Source organism: Microcaecilia unicolor, chromosome 10 (genome assembly GCF_901765095.1).
Source record: "Microcaecilia unicolor chromosome 10, aMicUni1.1, whole genome shotgun sequence".
NCBI lineage: Eukaryota > Metazoa > Chordata > Amphibia > Gymnophiona > Siphonopidae > Microcaecilia > Microcaecilia unicolor.
Window position 1 is genome coordinate 18,996,317 of NC_044040.1, and position 18,724 is coordinate 19,015,040.

General features: G+C 42.2%; 1 protein-coding gene across 1 annotated transcript in view; it reads right to left on the minus strand.

The window, feature by feature from the left end:
• IMPDH1 (inosine monophosphate dehydrogenase 1) overlaps positions 1–17,558 on the minus strand; it is a 143,125-nt gene extending 125,567 nt beyond the window's left edge. The window contains exon 1 of the mRNA XM_030215972.1: positions 16,673–17,558. Coding sequence (XP_030071832.1) covers positions 16,673–16,920 — 248 coding nt within the window. The 5' untranslated portion in view covers positions 16,921–17,558. The remainder of the gene's footprint in view (positions 1–16,672) is intronic.
• Between the last annotated feature and the right edge of the window lie 1,166 nt (positions 17,559–18,724).

The following is an 18,724-nucleotide window of genomic DNA, read 5'->3' on the forward strand; positions in this document are numbered from 1 at the left end:
ATAGAACAAATTTTAAAGTTTCAAAAGGATTATGAAAATAGCACAATTCGGTCTTAACTTTAAAGGCACATAATTCTTCATACAGTTCAGTTTCATTGATGTCCTTATTATCACCATCTGATAAATGAAGTTGCAAATCATTGCAATACTCATCAAGTTTATTTATGTTGTACAGCAATTTGAATTGATTGTACTGTTGTAACTGGTCAAATCTGTCATTGAGGAAGTCATTGCAATACCCAAAACTGTAAAGAAAAAAACGTACACAAAATTTATTCTCAGGTGATTGAGGCGATTCATCTTCTTGTTCATACTGGAACTGTGTAGTCTTTTTCCTCCGATGGATTTGAGCAGTGGCTTTGAACTCTGGCTCCCCCTCAACTTCATGACAAATTTGCCGAGCAGTTTGAAGCAATGACTCGTATCTGGAATCAGTACGGTAGTTAGAAATAAAGGTTCTCAAGTTCTCAATAGCTGTCAAAGCAGTTGCAACATTTTCACTGGTACTCTGAAGAATCCTACTGACTGGATTGATATGATTCAACAGGTCATGCCACAGGATGAGGGAATACAACAATTGCAAATCCTTCAACTTGGTGCTCAAAATATGTGCTCCATATTTTGATTCATTGTCATATTTCTCATTGCTAAGTATCTCATACAGAGCATCATAGATTTCTCCAATTGGGTGTCTAAGTGGCTGCAGAGCATCAATGCGACTTTACTAACGAGTTTCCGAAAGAGGTTTCAATGTCAGAGATGGAAGGTGCTTCCTGAGAACTGCCCCGCGCTTCGTTGATGATGAGAAAAAAACTTATATAACTCTTGAACTGTTCCAAAGAAGCTGATGGTCTCATGGCAGCATCATTTACAACTAAGTTCAGGCTGTGAGCTCCATATGGAATGTAGAAAGCATGAGGGTTCATGTTTAAAATCAGCCTCTGCAGCCCATTTCTTTTCCCGCTCATATTGGCTCCGATATCATAGCCTTGACCCCCTTATATCACTAATATTAAGAATCCAGGTGTGCAATTGATTGGTAACAGTGTCACATAAACTCTCTCCAGTTGAATCATGAAACTTCTAGGAAGCCTAGGAAATATTCTTCAATGTCTACGTTTCCTTCTTTGCAGGAAACAAAGCGAATAATAACCGTCATCTGGTGTACAGTCCAATATTATAGAATAATACTTTGGTTTTTTTATTTCAGACAAGATCTTTTCAGTGATGGCCTTGCCCAAAATTGTAATAATTTCATTTTGTATGTCTTTGCTCAAATAATGGCTTTTGAATTCCTATCTTATAGCACTCCTTGTTAATCTGTTCGTGAGCCCTTGTGCCAATGCTTAGGAAGGAACTTGGCCAAGGCTTACGGTAGACCAAACAGGCGCTAAGCAATACCACAGGCACAAAGCCCCGCACACTCAGGACAATCAACTAGCACCAGCAGAAAAGGGAGATAGACCTCTCAGGCGGGCCTCACGGCCGAACCGGAATCCACTCGTACAGAGTCCAAGTGTACAGGCCTCACGGCCGAACAGGAACCTAGTCATACACTAGGGAAGGGAAAAAGAATAACAAGGGGTCCCAAAAGGGACTGGAGCTCATGCAACACACACAGCGCTTGCTAGTGACTCAAGGGAAGGGCGACAGACAAAAAGCTGGCAGATACAGACTACGACCAGAGGGAGAGAATGCAAACAAAGGTTACACAGAAACACAGGTAGCAGAGGCAAAGCCCACAGGGAAAAAGGGAAAGCCGAGGACAGAATGAGACACGGACTCTACAAGAGCGAAGCTCCACAGGAAGGGAAAAACAGACTGAAGGAAAAGGTTGCTCTCAAATAAAGACAGGAAAGAAGCAGATCCACATGACATGCCTCCTCCAAAAGATATATTTTTAAAAAATAGTTAACGTGTGGTTAGCACGTGGAAAAGGGGAGTGTACCTTTGCAGTAGCCCGTTTTCCTACGTTAAATGCAAATTACAGGTCTAATGCAGCTTTGTAATAAGGCACCATAGTCTAATGTGTTAGTAATTAAAACTAAGCATTCTTCAGCACCAACAATAATGTAAGACAAACACCCAACTAAAGGGTCCTATAACGCTCTTCCGGAACTACCGCTGGCCCAATGCGGCCACCAGTGGTAGTCACGCTCTAAGCATGTGCCATTTGCACACGCTACCCAATTATCACTGGGTTAGCGTGGGAACCTTTATTGCCACCTCAGTGGTGGCGGTAAGGGCTCCCCGTCACGTCACGGTAAAAATTCTCTCACCGTGTGGCCATTTTTTTGGTGGGGCTTTTACCGGCTGCGGGGAAAAACGGCCCCCGCCGCTAGCACAGGGCCCTTTTTCCCACAGCTTGGTAAAAGGACCCCTAATAGTATAACTTGGGGAAAGTATGACATTCAAAAATAATGGAATCAGTAGAACTCCAAATTCACACAACACACAATTAGTTCTACAACACCTGAATCGGTATTCGAAGGCAGATCTTGTGTGAATCAATGAAAAAACAGTGGAAAAAAAAAAAAGACTTCAGTACTAACGGACACACCTAAAATTGAAAGACACGCCTTCATGAATTAAGAGGGCTCCTTGTAATCATGAGTCTACAAAAACAAACTCCACTTATCTATCTATTGTTCATGAAACATAAACAAGACCACCTTTCAAAAATACCCAAAGGGGAGGAGAAACTCAATTTTATAGCGAATATCTTGAAAAAAATTTCGTTACTTATCTTGGATGATGAAAATTAGGGTTACCATTTTGTGTCCTCTGAAAAAGAGGACACATGTCACGCCCCCTACCCCGCCCCCGCCACGCCTCATAACCCGCCCCCGCCACGCCCCCTTCGGGTCCTCGTTCCGCCCCTCTATTCCCCGCCCCCCGTCACATGGTTCCCCCCCTCACTTACTATCTAGCCCTGGTGGTCTAGTAGGGTCTTCTCTTCGGGGCAGGAAAGAGCCCCCTCTTTCCTGCCCGGAGCGCTGCCTGTCCTTGCCTGCTGCATCCTCCTCGGTCTGGCTGGAGATTCAAAATGGCCACCGAGAGTTGAAGTGGTCTCGCGAGAGTTCAACTCTCGGCGGCCATTTTGAATCCCCAGCCAGACCGAGGGGAGGATGATAGACAGGGGAGGCAGCGCTCCAGGCAGGAAAGAGGGGGCTCTTTCCTGCCTCGAAGACGTCACTAGACCACCAGGGAACATGGTAAGGAAGGGGAGGGGACGAGAGTAGGGTTACCACGGCGCCGATCGCCCGCACCCGCGCCGACGTTTGTCCAGAAATCCGGACAAACGTGGGTGCAGGCAAAATCTGCCGGACGCCCCGGACATGCCCTCAAAAAGAGGACATGTCCGGGGAAATCCGGACGAATGGTAACCCTAATGAAAATGCTCCTCATCTTACATCTTCTACTACGTAGTATTAATCTGTGTAAATCCACCGATAACCCAACAGGGAAGCCCTGTTTCGCCTTTATCAGGCTGCTTCAGGGGATGAAAGTGCTTTAATATACGAACTTCCAAGATTGCATATATCTTTCACCTAACTGGTCTCCTGTGGCACCCATGATTATAAGGAGCCCTCTTAATTCATGAAGGTGTGTCTTTCAATTTGAGGTGTGTCCGTTAGTACTTAAGTTTTTCACACAAGATCTGCCTTCGAATACCGATTCAGGTGTTGTAGAACTAATTGTGTGTTATGTGAAAAGTATGACATTCCCATTTAGAAGAAAAAGTCCTTGCAGTGGCATGCTCTAAAGGATATTGTCCAAAGACAGGATGTTAATCCCTGTTAACACCAGTTTAAGAGATTTTTTTTCTCAATAAAGGATTGTAACTAATAAATCATTTATCTCATCATTCAAAATGCCATTGTAACCACCATTTCAATCATTAATATTGAAATCATTCCAATATAGTTTTGTCAAAATATTATATAGTTTAATAAAAATTATGGAAAAAAAAAGGAACGCCATTATTACGTTGAAACCTTCTGCTCAGTGTGCTGCTGCTGCTAAGAACGCAAATAGAATGTTTGGTATTATTAGGAAAGGAATAGAAAACAAAAATGAGGATGTTATAATGTCTTTGTATCGCTCTATGGTGCGACTGCAACTCGAATATTGTGTTCAATTCTGGTCGCTGCATCTCAAAAAAGATATAGTGGAATTAGAAAAGGTGCAGAGAAGGGCGACGAAAATGATAAAGGGGATGGGACGACTTCCCTATGAGGAAAGGCTAAAGCGGCTGGGGCTCTTCACCTTGGAGAAAAGGCGACTGAGGGGAGATATGATAGAGGTCTATAAAATAATGAGTGGAGTCGAACGGGTAGGAGTGAAGCGTCTGTTTATGCTTTCCAAAAATAATAGGACTAGGGGGCATGCGATGAAGCTACAATGTGGTAAAACTAATCAGATAAAGTTTTTCTTCACTCAACGTGTAACTCTGGAATTCGTTACCAGAGAATGTGGTAAAGGCGGTTAGTTTAGCGGAGTTTAAAAAAGGTTTGGATGGCTTCCTAAAGGAAAAATCCATAGACCATTATTAAATGGACTTGGGGGAAAATCCACCATTTCTGGGATAAGCTTTATAAAATGTTTTGTACTTTTTTGGGATCTTGCCAGGTATTTGTGACCTGGATTGGCCACTGTTGGAAACAGGATGCTGGGCTTGATGGACTTTTGGTCTGTCCCGGTATGGCAACACTTATGTACTCAAAGGAAAGACAAAACAAAGAGCATTCAATGATAAAATAAGCAGGTTAAAATGAAAATACACAAATACATTTTAAAAGCAAATTAAAACATACGGGAAAGTCCTGCGTTAGCATGCACTAAAACACAGATTTCGGTGCACCTTACTAAACGGCCCCTATGTCTTGATTTTCTTTTAAGCACATTTCCTAGCACCTCTGCTCAGTGTGTCCAAGGAGGGATGAGTCAGTACTGCACACAAAGGTACTGCTGTGGCTTTCCTCTCTGTGTTTATAGGGATCAGCCTTGCAGTAATTATTCCCAGGAGAAGGAGATCTAACACATGCACTGGTTTCCATTCATTTCCAAAGAGTGAGATCAGGTTATTTACCTAAGCAATTCAAGATACTGTGACAAAACAGTAAGGACTGTCACTTTCAGTTTTATTGTATTTATTTTCTGAGAATGTATTAGTAGCTATCATAATAAGGGGGGGAGGGGAATAGCACATTTTCTGTCTACATATCACATTTTTGATGGAGAGATGCCAAGAAAATAAAAACAAATGGGTCAATATTCAGACACTAGTCAAAGTTTTTTGTTTAATGCCAGCTGCAGCGGGTAAAAAAATATTTGCCTAGTCCACACCACTAGGCAGTGGAGCAGTAGCCTAGTGGTTAGTGCAGCGGGCTTTGATCCTGGGGAACTGGGTTTGATCCCCACTGCAGCTCCTTGTGACTCTGAGCAAGTCACTTAACCCTCCATTGCCCCAGGTACAAATAAGTACCTGTATATACTATGCAAACCACTTTGAATGTAGTTGCAAAAACCTCAGAAAGGCGGTTTATCAAGTCCCATTTCCCTTTCCCTGTTTGAGATTCTACATGGAATGTTGCTACTAGTTGAGATTCTACATAAAGTGTTGATAGTGGTTAGTGCAGCGGGCTTTGATCCTGGGGAACTGGGTTCGATTCCCACTACAGCTCCTTGTGACTCTCTGGGCAAGTCACTTAACACTTTGTTGCCCCAGGTACAAAACCAGTATCTGCATATAATATGCAAATTGCTTTTGACTGTAACCACAGCAAGAAGTCCCATCCCCTTTCACCACATGGTTGGAACTAAATTGTGCTAAGCAATTAAATTAGAGCATGCTGTCAAAAAATACCTCAATGAAGTTTTGAAAATACCCCTGGATGCAATACCCCCGGTTAACAAATTATATTATATTTCAGCTTCTAAGGGAGAATTGGGAAAAAAACAAGAAGTACCACACACTTTAGATCTTGATGATATATCAGCTATTTTGGAACAAACTGTAGATGAGACTACGCAAAGGTCAACTTTGATTGTTTCCTTAATTTTTGAACAGGACTTGAATAATATTATGAAAATGTACTTTAGGAATTTACAAACCTGTTTTGGAGGAGTAAAGGTGCAGATTTTTCCTGATGTTACAAAATCGACCCAACAGAGAAGAAAAGCCTTCTTGGCATTTAAAAAAAGAACGCTTGAGATAGGAGGGATGTTTTTTCTTGCCTATCCATGTAAATGCCTTGTTAGGTTGGGCCAGGTTAAATACACCTTTTATTCACCAGATAGTCTAAAATCATTTCTTGATTCTAAACAACTGTAATAGTTAGAAATATTATGGGAGAATATATGCCGCCTTAATTTCTTTGATTAAAGATTTGTAATAATTCTTCCCTAACTCTGATCGCCCCCTTTAATAATGGGGTCTAAGAAAGCTTAAAGAATCATGATTAAAAGAAAAAGTTTTATGTTTAGGGAAACATATTATTATTTTCTTTGAAGATTTAATTTTGAATGTTGTTATGGTTTCTTAAATAATGTGTTATGGCTGTATTTCAAAGCAAGTGTATTCTTGTTTAAGTGAAAAAATTAATAAACAAATTGAAATATATAAATTAGAGCATGCTAATTTGCACTAACAACATGCAGACTTGCCAAGTCTCCCACTGAAAGCCAAGATCTCCTGCTGAGAGGCCTTTCCTTCCAGCAGGAAATGTTATAGGAAGGTCTCTCCTGCTGTTGCTAGAAGGAGATGCCACCATGGGGCTTGGCGGGGTTGGGCAAAGTTATGAGAGGGACAGGCCCCAAATATCTCATGTAGGTTGGCTTCCTTGGCAGCTGTGAGCATGGATGCTTAACAGTTAGCAAGTGTTAATTCCTATAGCAACTACCAGATACAAAGCGGGGCAGGGACTGTACCTTCCAGTTAACGTGTCACATGTATGCTGCAAATACACACCACTCAAGAACTTAAACCTGACCGTTTATTTTATTTATTTATTTGTTACATTTGTATCCCACATTTTCCCACCTATTTGTAGGCTCAATGTGGCTTACATAGTACCGGAGCAGCGATTGCCGACTCCAGTGTGAACAGTTTGTTACAGAAATTAGGTTAGCTTTGGTGGGATTAAACGCTGCTTTGTGTGGTGACTGCATATACACTTTAAGGCTTTAGGGGAGTCTAGTTACATCAATTTACAATGCTAACTGAATCTATCATGGTTTTCAGTCATGGGTTGAACTTCAAAACATGACTGGAGAAATATGCTGTAGGTCACATTTTCTTATGATTTGGCAGAAATCCTTGTGAAGACAGGACCAAAACAACAGAAGTAGGTGGTTAAGGGGCAGATGCACAAAGGCCCCTGTATTTCCACCCCGGTAAAAATTACCAATTTGGAAATACAGAGCGATTCTCAAAGCAACTCGCATGCAAATAAACTGCTCACAAAAGCAGCTCGATAGGGAGGAAGTCAGTCGGTCAGCTGAGCATGAGCAGAACAGCCAACTGCTAAAGAGTGGCTGCTCTGCACTTGCTCAGAGTGGTGTTTGTATGCGGCTTTCACATACGCAAAGAAGCTGCGTGTATGAAAGCCGGTGTAGCTTTTTTTATTCTTTCAGAACTGCTGTGGGTCTCCAATCTACTTCACTCCTGAGGTCAGCAATCAAACGATCAGAAGGTCGAGATGGATTTGAATCTGTAGATTTGTGGGTTTGTTGTTTGAAAGGGTGGGGGTGGAGTTTTCTTGATAATATCTGGTGAAAGGTGGGTGGCAGCTGGGCTGCTCTATTGCATCTTATTTGTCCCCACGGGTCCTTCTCCTCTTGCAAGAGTGGCAGAGGTCCTCTTGAGCAGCTGTGGAGTACCTGCTACAATGAAGAACTGTCAGGACCGACAGCTCCAGACCTCCTGTTAAATTTTCTTCGGTAGGGGCTGCTTCTGTGCATTGCTTGGAAAATGGCTGTGCATCACTTTGCATACAGTTTTCGTTGGCTGCTACTGTGATGAGAAAAGAGCTTGCAGAACCCTTTTGTGCATGTCTCACTGAACTCCATGCTCGCTAAACCGGCTAGAACCAGTGAAAAAAACACATTGCTGGCTCGTTAGGTTTTGTACATCTGGGCCTAAGTTAGGACTGATGTGCCTCAGCAAAGCAGTAGCAGAAAGGAGCACACAACTATATGACAGTACTAATTAAAATTAATCCCCAAAGCATATAAACCTTAAACAAAACAAATACACACATGCACACAACAGCAAAGTACGTCTTCAGAATTTAATAAAACGCACTGACAATAACTATGTGAGCAATCCGTAAACAAACTTCTAGGAATGTTTTTACCAAGTTTCTCTACATTTAGAACTTCAAGCATCCTTCTGGAACTGGAATGAAGTGAATGAAAGGGACCACCTCTCACCAATCTGATGTGATTGATACTGCAGAGCAGGGGCAGACTGACAGTGATCAGGGCCCTTGGGCAAAAAGAGTCATGGGCCCCTAACCACCTATCAAAAGCAAATTAAACTAGACAGAGGTTAGGGCACAGTGGGTCCCCTACTCTTGTGGGCCCTCAGGCACTGCCCTATTGACCGAACGGTCAGTCCGCCCCTGCCATAGAGACAGATGGCAGGATACTTCATCATCTGAAAAAGTGGTTCTCTAATCCAAATTCTGACTCTAGGTACCTCTCTGATTGCTCTAAGTCAAAGTATGTGCATAACAGCTTGTACACAAGTACTTTACACTCATGTTATAAATGCACATTTTTCTTCAAGCAAAGCACTGTTTTGTTCAAGTAAATGTTTTTTTGGAAATTATCCTGGATAATATAACATCCCTCCAATTAAAATAACCTTTATAAATAACATTTATCGAATAAACAATGCCTAGCCTTAAGCTAAATGTTTTATTCTTACAATTCATAAGTAAATTGAGGGATTGCCATAATTAATTATTTTATCATGCGTGTGTTATAGAATCACCTCCCTTGATATGATCATAGGAATAAAACCCCTATGTCAAGGGAAACTGTTTCCCAGAACCCAAACTCCCATGATGCATCTCACTTTGCTCAGAACTGGAAAAACAATGTCAAAGAGTAAGGGAGCACTGGAGGAAACAATTGATAAAGAAAAAGGTTTAAATCTTGGAGATGAAACCACCCCGACTGCTGAAAATACATATCTGCAAAGTTGATTAATACTTTAAGTACATTTATAGCCCCCTTTGAGAGTGAAGTCATAGCCATTGCACACTGACAACACCAAGTGAAGTTTTCAGGATATTTGCACAATGAATATGAATGTGATCTATTTGCATATAACATAGTAACATAGTAGATGACGGCAGAAAAAGACCTGCATGGTCCATCTAGTCTGCCCAACAATTTAAACTCATATGTGCTACTTTATGTGTATACCTGACCTTGATCTGTTTCATTTTCAGGGCAGAGACCGTAGAAGTCTGCCCAGAACAAGGCCCACCTCCCAACCACCAGCCCCGCCTCCCCCCACCGGCTCTGCCACCCAATCTCGGCTAAGCTTCTGAGGATCCCTTCCTTCCGAACAGGATTCCTTTATGTTTATCCCACGCATTTTTTAATTCCATTACCATTTTCATCTCCACCACCTCCCGCAGGAGGGCATTCCAAGCATCCACCACTCTCTCCGTGAAAAAATACTTCCTGACATTTTTCTTGAGTCTGCCCCCCCCCCCCCCCTTCAATCTCATTTCATGTCCTCTCGTTTTACCGCCTTCCCATCTCCGGAAAAGGTTCGTTTGCAGATTTATACCTTTCAAATATTTGAACGTCTGTATCATATCACCCCTGTGTCTCCTCTCCTCCAGGGTATACATGTTCAGGTGCGCAAGTCTCTCCTTATACATCTTGTAACACAAATCCATAATGGAGGCAGTGCATGCAAATAGATCTCATATATTGTTCATTGGGGAAATCCTGAAAACCTGACTGAATTGTGGCCCTCAGGACCAAGGTTGGACATTCTTGACCTAGGAGATAGTTCTTTCAAGTGGAGCCTAGTCCCCTCCCCCCACAACTATCTCAGTGGTGTTTCCTTGGAAACACAATTTCTACCACAGACTCCACTGAGATACTGGGAGTAACCTTTGACACAGGACTTACTTTCTCCACTCATATCTTGACTGTGATTTCAAAAAGTTTTTATAGATTACGTGAAATACAATCCTTGTGTCCTATGCTGGAGATAGATGCATAGGTTCTTATCAACATCGATTACTGCAATGCTTTAATTCCAAGGCCTGACACGACAAAAAATTTTGCCGTCTACAAACAATACAGAATGCTGCGCTAAAATTAATCTTGGGAGGTCGGAAATATGATCATGTCACTCTTCTACTTATACAGGAACACTGGCTTCCTATACGATCTCATATCCAGCATAAAATTCCTTACCTTAATCCACAAGACCTTAACATCTGGTCAACCTCTGATCCTAGCTAAATACTTGCAGCTATTTTCCCCTATCTAGGACGTGTATTCTGCATCCCAACATCTACTGGTAGAACCAACCCCGCGCTTGGTTCCACTAACCAATTTGAGGAAATCTATGTTTTCTGTAGCTGGGCCAGTTCTCTGGAACTCTCTCCCTACGGCTCTGCGTCACCTACAGTCTCGCTCAGAGATTAAGGCTGAAGAAATAAATAACAGTGCCTGACATGGCCATGTTTCGCCTATATAAGGCAACAGACAACTGTTAAACAGACATAACTGAAATTAAAAACCAAATCCTACAAATTTAAATCATATTAAACAAAATAAATAAATTATAAACAGAAATATAATTGATCCATGTGTAAAAGCAAATTCTGATTGAAACGAAGACCCCCCAAGGGACAGCAAGACACTCCTGAGCCACGAAAAGAAAATATGTTAAAATAAAAGATTCTTCTGTGTTATCAGGAGCTTTTTATCCAGTTGTGGTTTGGTAGCTCATGCCAGTATAGTCACGAGTTTTGTATCTTGCAGAATGAATCGAGTTCTGGGATGTGCACAGTGCATCCTTAAAGGGCAGGAGGATGGAAACCAAGCGTAGGTCGCTTCAGCTCAAAAAATAGCTGTGAAATTACTTTTGAAGTTCTAAGAAATCATGGGGAAAGAAACCCGTACTATACAGAAGGTAAAACCGTAACCGCCTTGCTGAGCAGGCAGGATGGGCCATGTTGGTCTTTGTCTGCTGTCATTCACTATTTTACCATATTGCATAAAATGGAAGTTAGGATAAGCGTCAGGTCTTCAAGCCCTAATAATGGAGGTGACTTAGTTATTGTGGCTACTATAGAGACATGGTTGAATGAGTCTCATGAGTGGGCTACAGACAGTCATGATGGTCTATAACTTGTTCAGAAAAGATAGATATGGCAGAAAAGGGAGAGAAGCAATCAATATGGACACACAAGTACTTTAGCAGACAACTGTGAGGGGGGGAGGTGTACATGTAGGCAGAGCATGGGTGAGACATGGGTAAAGCTCTGTTATGCATGTTACTTAATTAACACTGTAATTTGCCGCATTGAGCCTGCCATGAGTGGGAAAGCGCGGGGTACAAATGTAACAAAAATAAAATAAAAAATAAATAAATTTTAAGAGACAGCATAGGGTGTAAGCAAAGATGGGACATATAGATAAGAGAGTAGCAGGAATAAGAAAATAAGGTACTTATTTTAAAGAAAGTTGCAAATCAGGTCAGAAAGGTGTTTGAATGTTATCTTAGCTAGGGTAGGAGTGGATAAACGTGTCTTGCTATAATATGTACAGCTGGTGTCATTTACTTCTTCCATTAAAGAATATAGTAACATAGTAGATGATGGCAGAAAAAGACCTGCTTGGTCCATCTAGTCTGTCCAACAAGATAAACTCATATGTGCTACTTCTTGTGTATACCTTACCTTGATTTGTATCTGCCATTTTCAGGACACAGACCGTAGAAGTCTTGCCCAGCACTAGCCCCCCCTCCCAACCACCAGCCCCGCCTCCCAATCTCGGCTAAGCTTCTGAGGATCCATTCCTTCTGCACAGGATTCCTTTATGTTTATCCCACGCATGCTTGAATTCCGCTACCGTTTTCATCTCCACCACCTCCCGCGGGAGGGCATTCCAATATGTTTCATATTGATATGTAGAATAGAGAAAATTCCACCATGACTTATGATTAACCTGATCAAGGGATTTCCAAGAAGAGAAAATTATTTGTAACTCAGTGGTTATCATGGTATTTAAAAGTAAACACTCATGGTATGGCCGCTGCTTTTTAACATGAACTAGAGATAGGAATAACTAGTGAGGTAATTAAATTTGCTGATTACACAAACTTATTCAAAGTTGCAAGAGGACCTTACAATACTGGGCATCCAAATTGCAGATTATATTTAATGTGAGCAAGTGGGAAAGAAGAACCCAAACTATAGCTATGTGATGCAAGGTTCCACATTAGGAGTCACCGACCAGGAAAAGGATCTAGGTGTCATCATTGATGATACTTTGAAACCCTCTGCTCAGTGTGCAGTGGCGGATAAGAAAGCAAATAGAATGTTGGGTATTATTAGGAAAGGAATGGAAAGCAAAAATGAGAATGCTATAATGCCTTGGTATCGCTCCATGGTGCGAATGCACCTGGAATACTGTGTACAATTCTGGTCACCGCATCTGAAAAACGATATAGTGGAATTAGAAAAGGTACAGAGAAGAGCGACAAAAATGATAAAGTGGATGGGACGTCTTCCCTTTGAGGAAAGGCTAAAGCAGCTAGGGCTCTTCAGCTTGGAGAAGAGGTGGCTGAGGGAAGATATGATAAAGGTCTATAAAATAATGAGTGGAATGGAATGGGTGGATGCGAATCGCTTGTTTACTCTCTCCAAAAATACTAGGACTAGGGGGCACATAATGAAGCTATTATGTAGTAAATTTAAAACAAATCTGAGAAAATATTTCTTCACTCAACGTGTAATTAAACTCTGGAATTCATTGCCAGAGAATGTGGTAAAAGCAGTTAGCTTAGCGGGGTTTTAAAAAGGTCTGGCTAATTTCCTAAAAGAAAAGTGCATAAGCTATTATTAAGATGGACTTGGGGAAATTTCACTGCTTATTTCTAGGATAAGCAGAATAAAATCTAATTTATTATTTTGGGAAATGCTTTTGAATATTGGGGGAATTATTATTTTCATATGCATATGGCAGGCACCGAGAAGGGGACAGACAGGGGGGCAAGATTTCCTGGGTTCAGCCTGCAAAGAGGGCCCACGCCCTGGCATTTGGTGACTAATTTGCCTTTGGATGGTGATGAATTGGACTAATATAGTAGTGGTTTATATTATTAAAGGAGTCAGTATGATTAACAGCATAAAAATGGACTATTTTGGACTCTCTTACCTTTACCCTTTTTCCTTTATACCGTGTTCTTTCTATCCACTCTGACTACCACAATCAATTGTATTTGTATAACTACTGGACTGGCGATAGCCTTTTCGGTCTATTGTAAGCCACATTGAGCCTGCAAACATGTGGGAAAATGTGGGGTATAAATGTGATAAATAAATAAACATGAAAATGGAGACATTGATGTGTTTGTTTTATGTTCATTTTGTTTTATATTTTTATTATTATAAATGTACTTACTGTAAACCACCTAGAACAATATGGATTGAGTTTTAAATATATATATTTTTTAATGCAACAATAGCTGGTACACTAGTTTTTTTAATAACAGTATTTTGGTGCCTAGATGCCATTATAGAATGAGCTCCAATTGCACTGCATCGGGGCACCTAAAAGGTGGATGTGAAGCGTCTGTTCACGCTTTCCAAAAATACTAGGACTAGGCGGCATGTGATGAAACTACAGTGTAGTAAATTTAAAACAAATCGGAGAAAATATTTCTTCACCCAATGCATAATTAAACTCTGGAATTTGTTGCTGGAGAACGTGGTGACGGCGGTTAGCTTAGCAGAGTTTAAAAAGGGGTTAGACGGTTTTCTAAAGGACAAGTCCATAAATCACTATTAAATGGACTTGGGAAAAATCCACAATTCCAGGAATAACATGTATAGAATGTTTGTACGTTAGGGAAGCTTGCCAGGCAACATAGTAACATAGTAGATGACGGCAGAAAAAGACCTGCACGGTCCATCCAGTCTGCCCAACAAGATAAACTCACATGTGCTACTTTTTGTGTATACCTTACTTTGATTTGTACCTGTCCTTTTCAGGGCACAGACCATATAAGTCTGCCCAGCACTATCCCCGCCTCCCAACCACCAGCCCCGCCTCCCACCACCGGTTCTGGCACAGACCGTATAAGTCTGCCCAGCACTATCCCCGCCTCCCAACCACCAGTCACGCCTCCCACCACCGGCTCTGGCACAGACCATATAAGTCTGCCCAGCACCATCCCCGCCTCCCGCCACTGGCACTGCCACCCAATCTCGGCTAAGCTCCTGGATTGGCTGCTGTCGTGCACAGGATGCTGGGCTCGATGGACCCTTGGTCTTTCCCAGTGTGGCATTACTTAAAGCCCACCTCTTTACCACTGCTTTTGATTCCTAACTCACTTGCCCTGTCCATCCTCACCTATTTATTCCCTTGTCCTTAATTGTTCTGTCTGTCTTATCTAGATTGTAAGCTCTTTGAGCAGGGACTGTCTTTTTGTGTATGGTGTGCAGCGCTGCGTATGCCTTGTAGCGCTATAGAAATGATAAGTAGTAGTAGTAGTAGTACTACTACTGCTACTACTTCTCATCATATCTATAGCGCTACTGTTGGGTTTGCATGCGGGACATTGGCCTTACCGGCAGGCTCACTGAAAAATCCAGCCGTAGTTCTGGCTTCTGCTGTTTCCAGCGCTAGAACATATTTTTAAAATTTTTCTAGCGCCATGGGTGTGTGCCACGAGCCCTCACCGCCTAAATAGAAGTGGTAAGAGCTCCCCCAGTAAATGTGTATCATTAGCGCGCAGCTATTTACTGGTCCTTCAACAAAAAGAACGTTTTACCCACGGTGATAAAAGGTGGCCTCAGCGCACGGCAACCCCACTCGCCGATGCCACCGCGGGCCACCTTTTACCACTGTTTGGTTAAAGGACCCCTTAGGGAATTCCCTCCAAATGGTCTTACACCGGCCTTGTCTACTAACAGTCAGACATCGATCCCTGTTACATAATTTTTTTTTTCCATTTCACATGTTGGAAAAGCACAAAATGATACTGATGCCTTTCAAGTTGTTTTTAGTTTTCTTTATTGTGGACATAGCTTCCTCTTTCTCAGCAATGTTCTAGCCCTTTGGGCAGAATTTCATTTTACATAAATATACACAAGACACATGATCTTTGCCATGCATATTCAGTGCAGGTACAAGGCAGGCATTTGACGATTATCTAATTTCTAGAACAGCTCCCAATATTTAGCTCCTAAATGTCCACTGGAGTTTGGAAGAATGAAGCCTGAGTTATTTGTGGGTAAACTGCCTATTGTTAATTACTAGTCTCTAGAAGCAAGTAGCCTTGCCTTCATTTCTGAATGGAAAAAAAATGCTTGAAAGAACTTCCTGATTTAAAACAGGCTGACCACTTTACATACAGATAATGTATTTTCCACTTTTCCCAGTGGAGGGATGAATCCACAATACTATATATGACTCAAGAAGAGTTTCTCATACCCTATTTGTGAAAAGATACTGATGGAACCTGCTCTATTATGCCCATGAATATTATATCTGGGTACATAATGCTGCACACAGCACTCTGTATAGGGCTATGGGAGTATTGTAAGCATTCTCCTGTCTGTAGGGCCTCACACTGTAATGGATTCAGATTGCCATGCCTGTAATTAAAACGCATTGCCAAAATGATACATTTAGCAGATAAAAACAAAGAGAGAGAGAGAGAGAGAGAAAAAAATAGAAGGTGATAATTTACAACAAAAGTGGCAACAGTAAATTTACACAGTCAAATAGTAGAAGTAGAACATATAATTCAATCTAACAGAAAGAAGTCTACTGTTATAATGATTTTTATTTATTTATTGCACTTGTATCCCACATTTTCCCACCTATTTGCAGGCTCAATGTGGCTTACACAAGCCTGTTATGGCATGACCATTCCTGGGTAATAGATACAGTTGGTGTTACAAAAGATCAAGGATAACAAAGGGATAACACCTTAGAAATCACTTTCAAGAACCCAAGCCGAACCACTCTGGTAGCTGTAGCTCATAAAGTCATTGTTACCTATGCTTTATGTACCAATTTACATTGGTTCTAAATTAAAAAAAAAAAATGCAAGCATTATCTTTCTTAATTTATATTCAAATTTACTAACTAGTGAGGAAAAGCACTTAGCTTAATCCTAAGCAGTAGCAATAACAATTGTAGCAGCTTTAAAGCTAGTCTGTTTTCAGCATTGGAAAAAATGACAGCACACAGCGAGATTAATAAGAAGAACAATCCCCAATTCTGGTGCTGGTCCAATGAGCAGTGGTCTGACTCTTTGGTTGATTACAGATACCTGACCTTGTACCTTTGCATAATATTATTACTCCGCACTGTGTATATTACCCAGCTTTGGCAGATGTTAGCGCGCGGACCGCACGGCGTTCGTAACGCAGGCGCGCGCGGCACTTCTTACCTCTCGGGCTCGTAGCCCGCCTGCAGGCGCGTGGCGTTGTACCTCTGCGCCGCCGTCTCGTGCGAGCAGCTGTTGTGGTGGTGGTGGTGGGTCAGCAGCAGCCCCGCGCGGCGACGCCGCGGGGGCGACGTGGGCGGCGGTTCCTTCACTTCCCCGACGATGGCACGATAGTTGTAGGGGGCGCGCGACGACCACTCCCAATCCCCGTCGCCGCCCGGGAAGCGCTCGAGCCAGCAGCGGCCATCCATATATATATATAGGAGCGCGCGACGGGCAAACTTTGCCAAAAGTCCCGGATTGGAAGGGGGGGGGGAAACTTTTTGCTCGGACTCTGTCCCGAGGCCGAGGGGGCCTCCTGTGACGTCGGCGCCCCCTGGTCCGAGGCGACGGGCGCTTCTTACTTTGCACCTGGAACTTGAAGCCACATCCTTGTGACGAGAGTTCCTTCCAGCCCCGGCCTTGCTTTGAAACCTTTCTGGGCTATATTAGTTTGCTGAGGAGGATTGCAGTTATTTATACAGTAGAAGATAGCAGGGGAATTTGCACTCTTTGCATTTTCCCTCCCTGTCACAACAACAAGAAGCTACTCGGGCCAGTCTCCACCCACCGTTAACCAGATGGGAAGGAAGGTAGCAACAGAAGGAGGACGAGGAGAGAAAACAAGGATCTTTAGCAACAGAAGCCGAAAGGTGCGCTGGCACAAACTAAGCTCTCTCAGCATCCTGACCTCTCCCGTCCAGGTACACGGGCAGAGCCATTTCATAGCACGCTGTTCAAGGTACTAAATAGAAATAAACTGATGCAATACTTTTCTTTTTAATTGGACATCTCTTTAACAAGACATGGCAAAAAGATCAACCAGTGTGAATATACACAGCGCCTCCACCTACATTCGGAACTGTCTTACAATATCTGCTTGCTATACTATTATTATCATGTTACCCAAAATCCTTCTCATTATACTACATAGTAACATAGTAGATGACGGCAGAAAAAGACCTGCATGGTCCATCCAGTCTGCCCAACAAGACAAACTCATATGTGCTACTTTTTGTGTATACCCTACTTTGATTTGTACCTGTCCTCTTCAGGGCACAGACCGTATAAGTCTGTCCAGCACCATCCTCACCTCCCACCACTGGCTCTGGCACAGACCGTATAAGTCTGCCCAGCACTATCCTCGCCTCCCACCACCGGCTGGCTCTGCCACCCAATCTCGGCTAAGCTCCTTAGGATCCATTCCTTCTATTACGTTTTTTTCATTATCATGTTGGCCAAGATCCTTCTGTAACACTAAATGTCTATTTTCTTATATCTTTCCACTATTCAAGATGTATTGTACGCCACATTGAGCCTGCAAAGAGGTGGGATACAAATGCAATAAATAAATAAGCTTTGGAAGGCCTAACTACCTTCTTCAGGTCAAGTATGAGCAAAAGATTACATCAGGAGTCATCAAAGCAGGCCAGGGGCAGCATGGAAGGAAAGGTGGAGGTGTGAGAAACAGAGAGGTGGATGGGTAATTAGAAGGTGAGGGAGCAGAATCAGTTTATGGTTTATAATAGGAAACCAGGAGCCTTGTTAAGTCCTGGCAAGTGGGTGTGGACTTAACAAGGATCTGGGATTATAAACCATAACATTATTCTGTTTTGTCACTTTATTTATTTATTTATTTTATTTATTGCATTTGTATCCCACATTATCCCACCTATTTGCAGGCTCAATGTGGCTTACATAGTTTTGATAACGTAGTCATTGCGGGTTCAATGTGGCTTACATATTTTGTTAGCAGAGTCATTGCAGGGTGACAGATACATTTAATACTTTCTGATAACCCAACCACCTCTCCCTCAGACCGATGCAGAAAGCTTCTCACTACTTTGGGGGGGGGGGGGGGGGGGAGGTATACAGTTTTTACCATGAGTTAGCAGTACAGAACCCCTGTAACTTGTAATTAAACTCTGGAAGTGTTTGCCAGAGAATGTAGTAAATCAGTTAGCTTAGCAGGGTTTAAAAAAGGTTTGGATAGTTTCCTAAAAGAAAAATCCATAA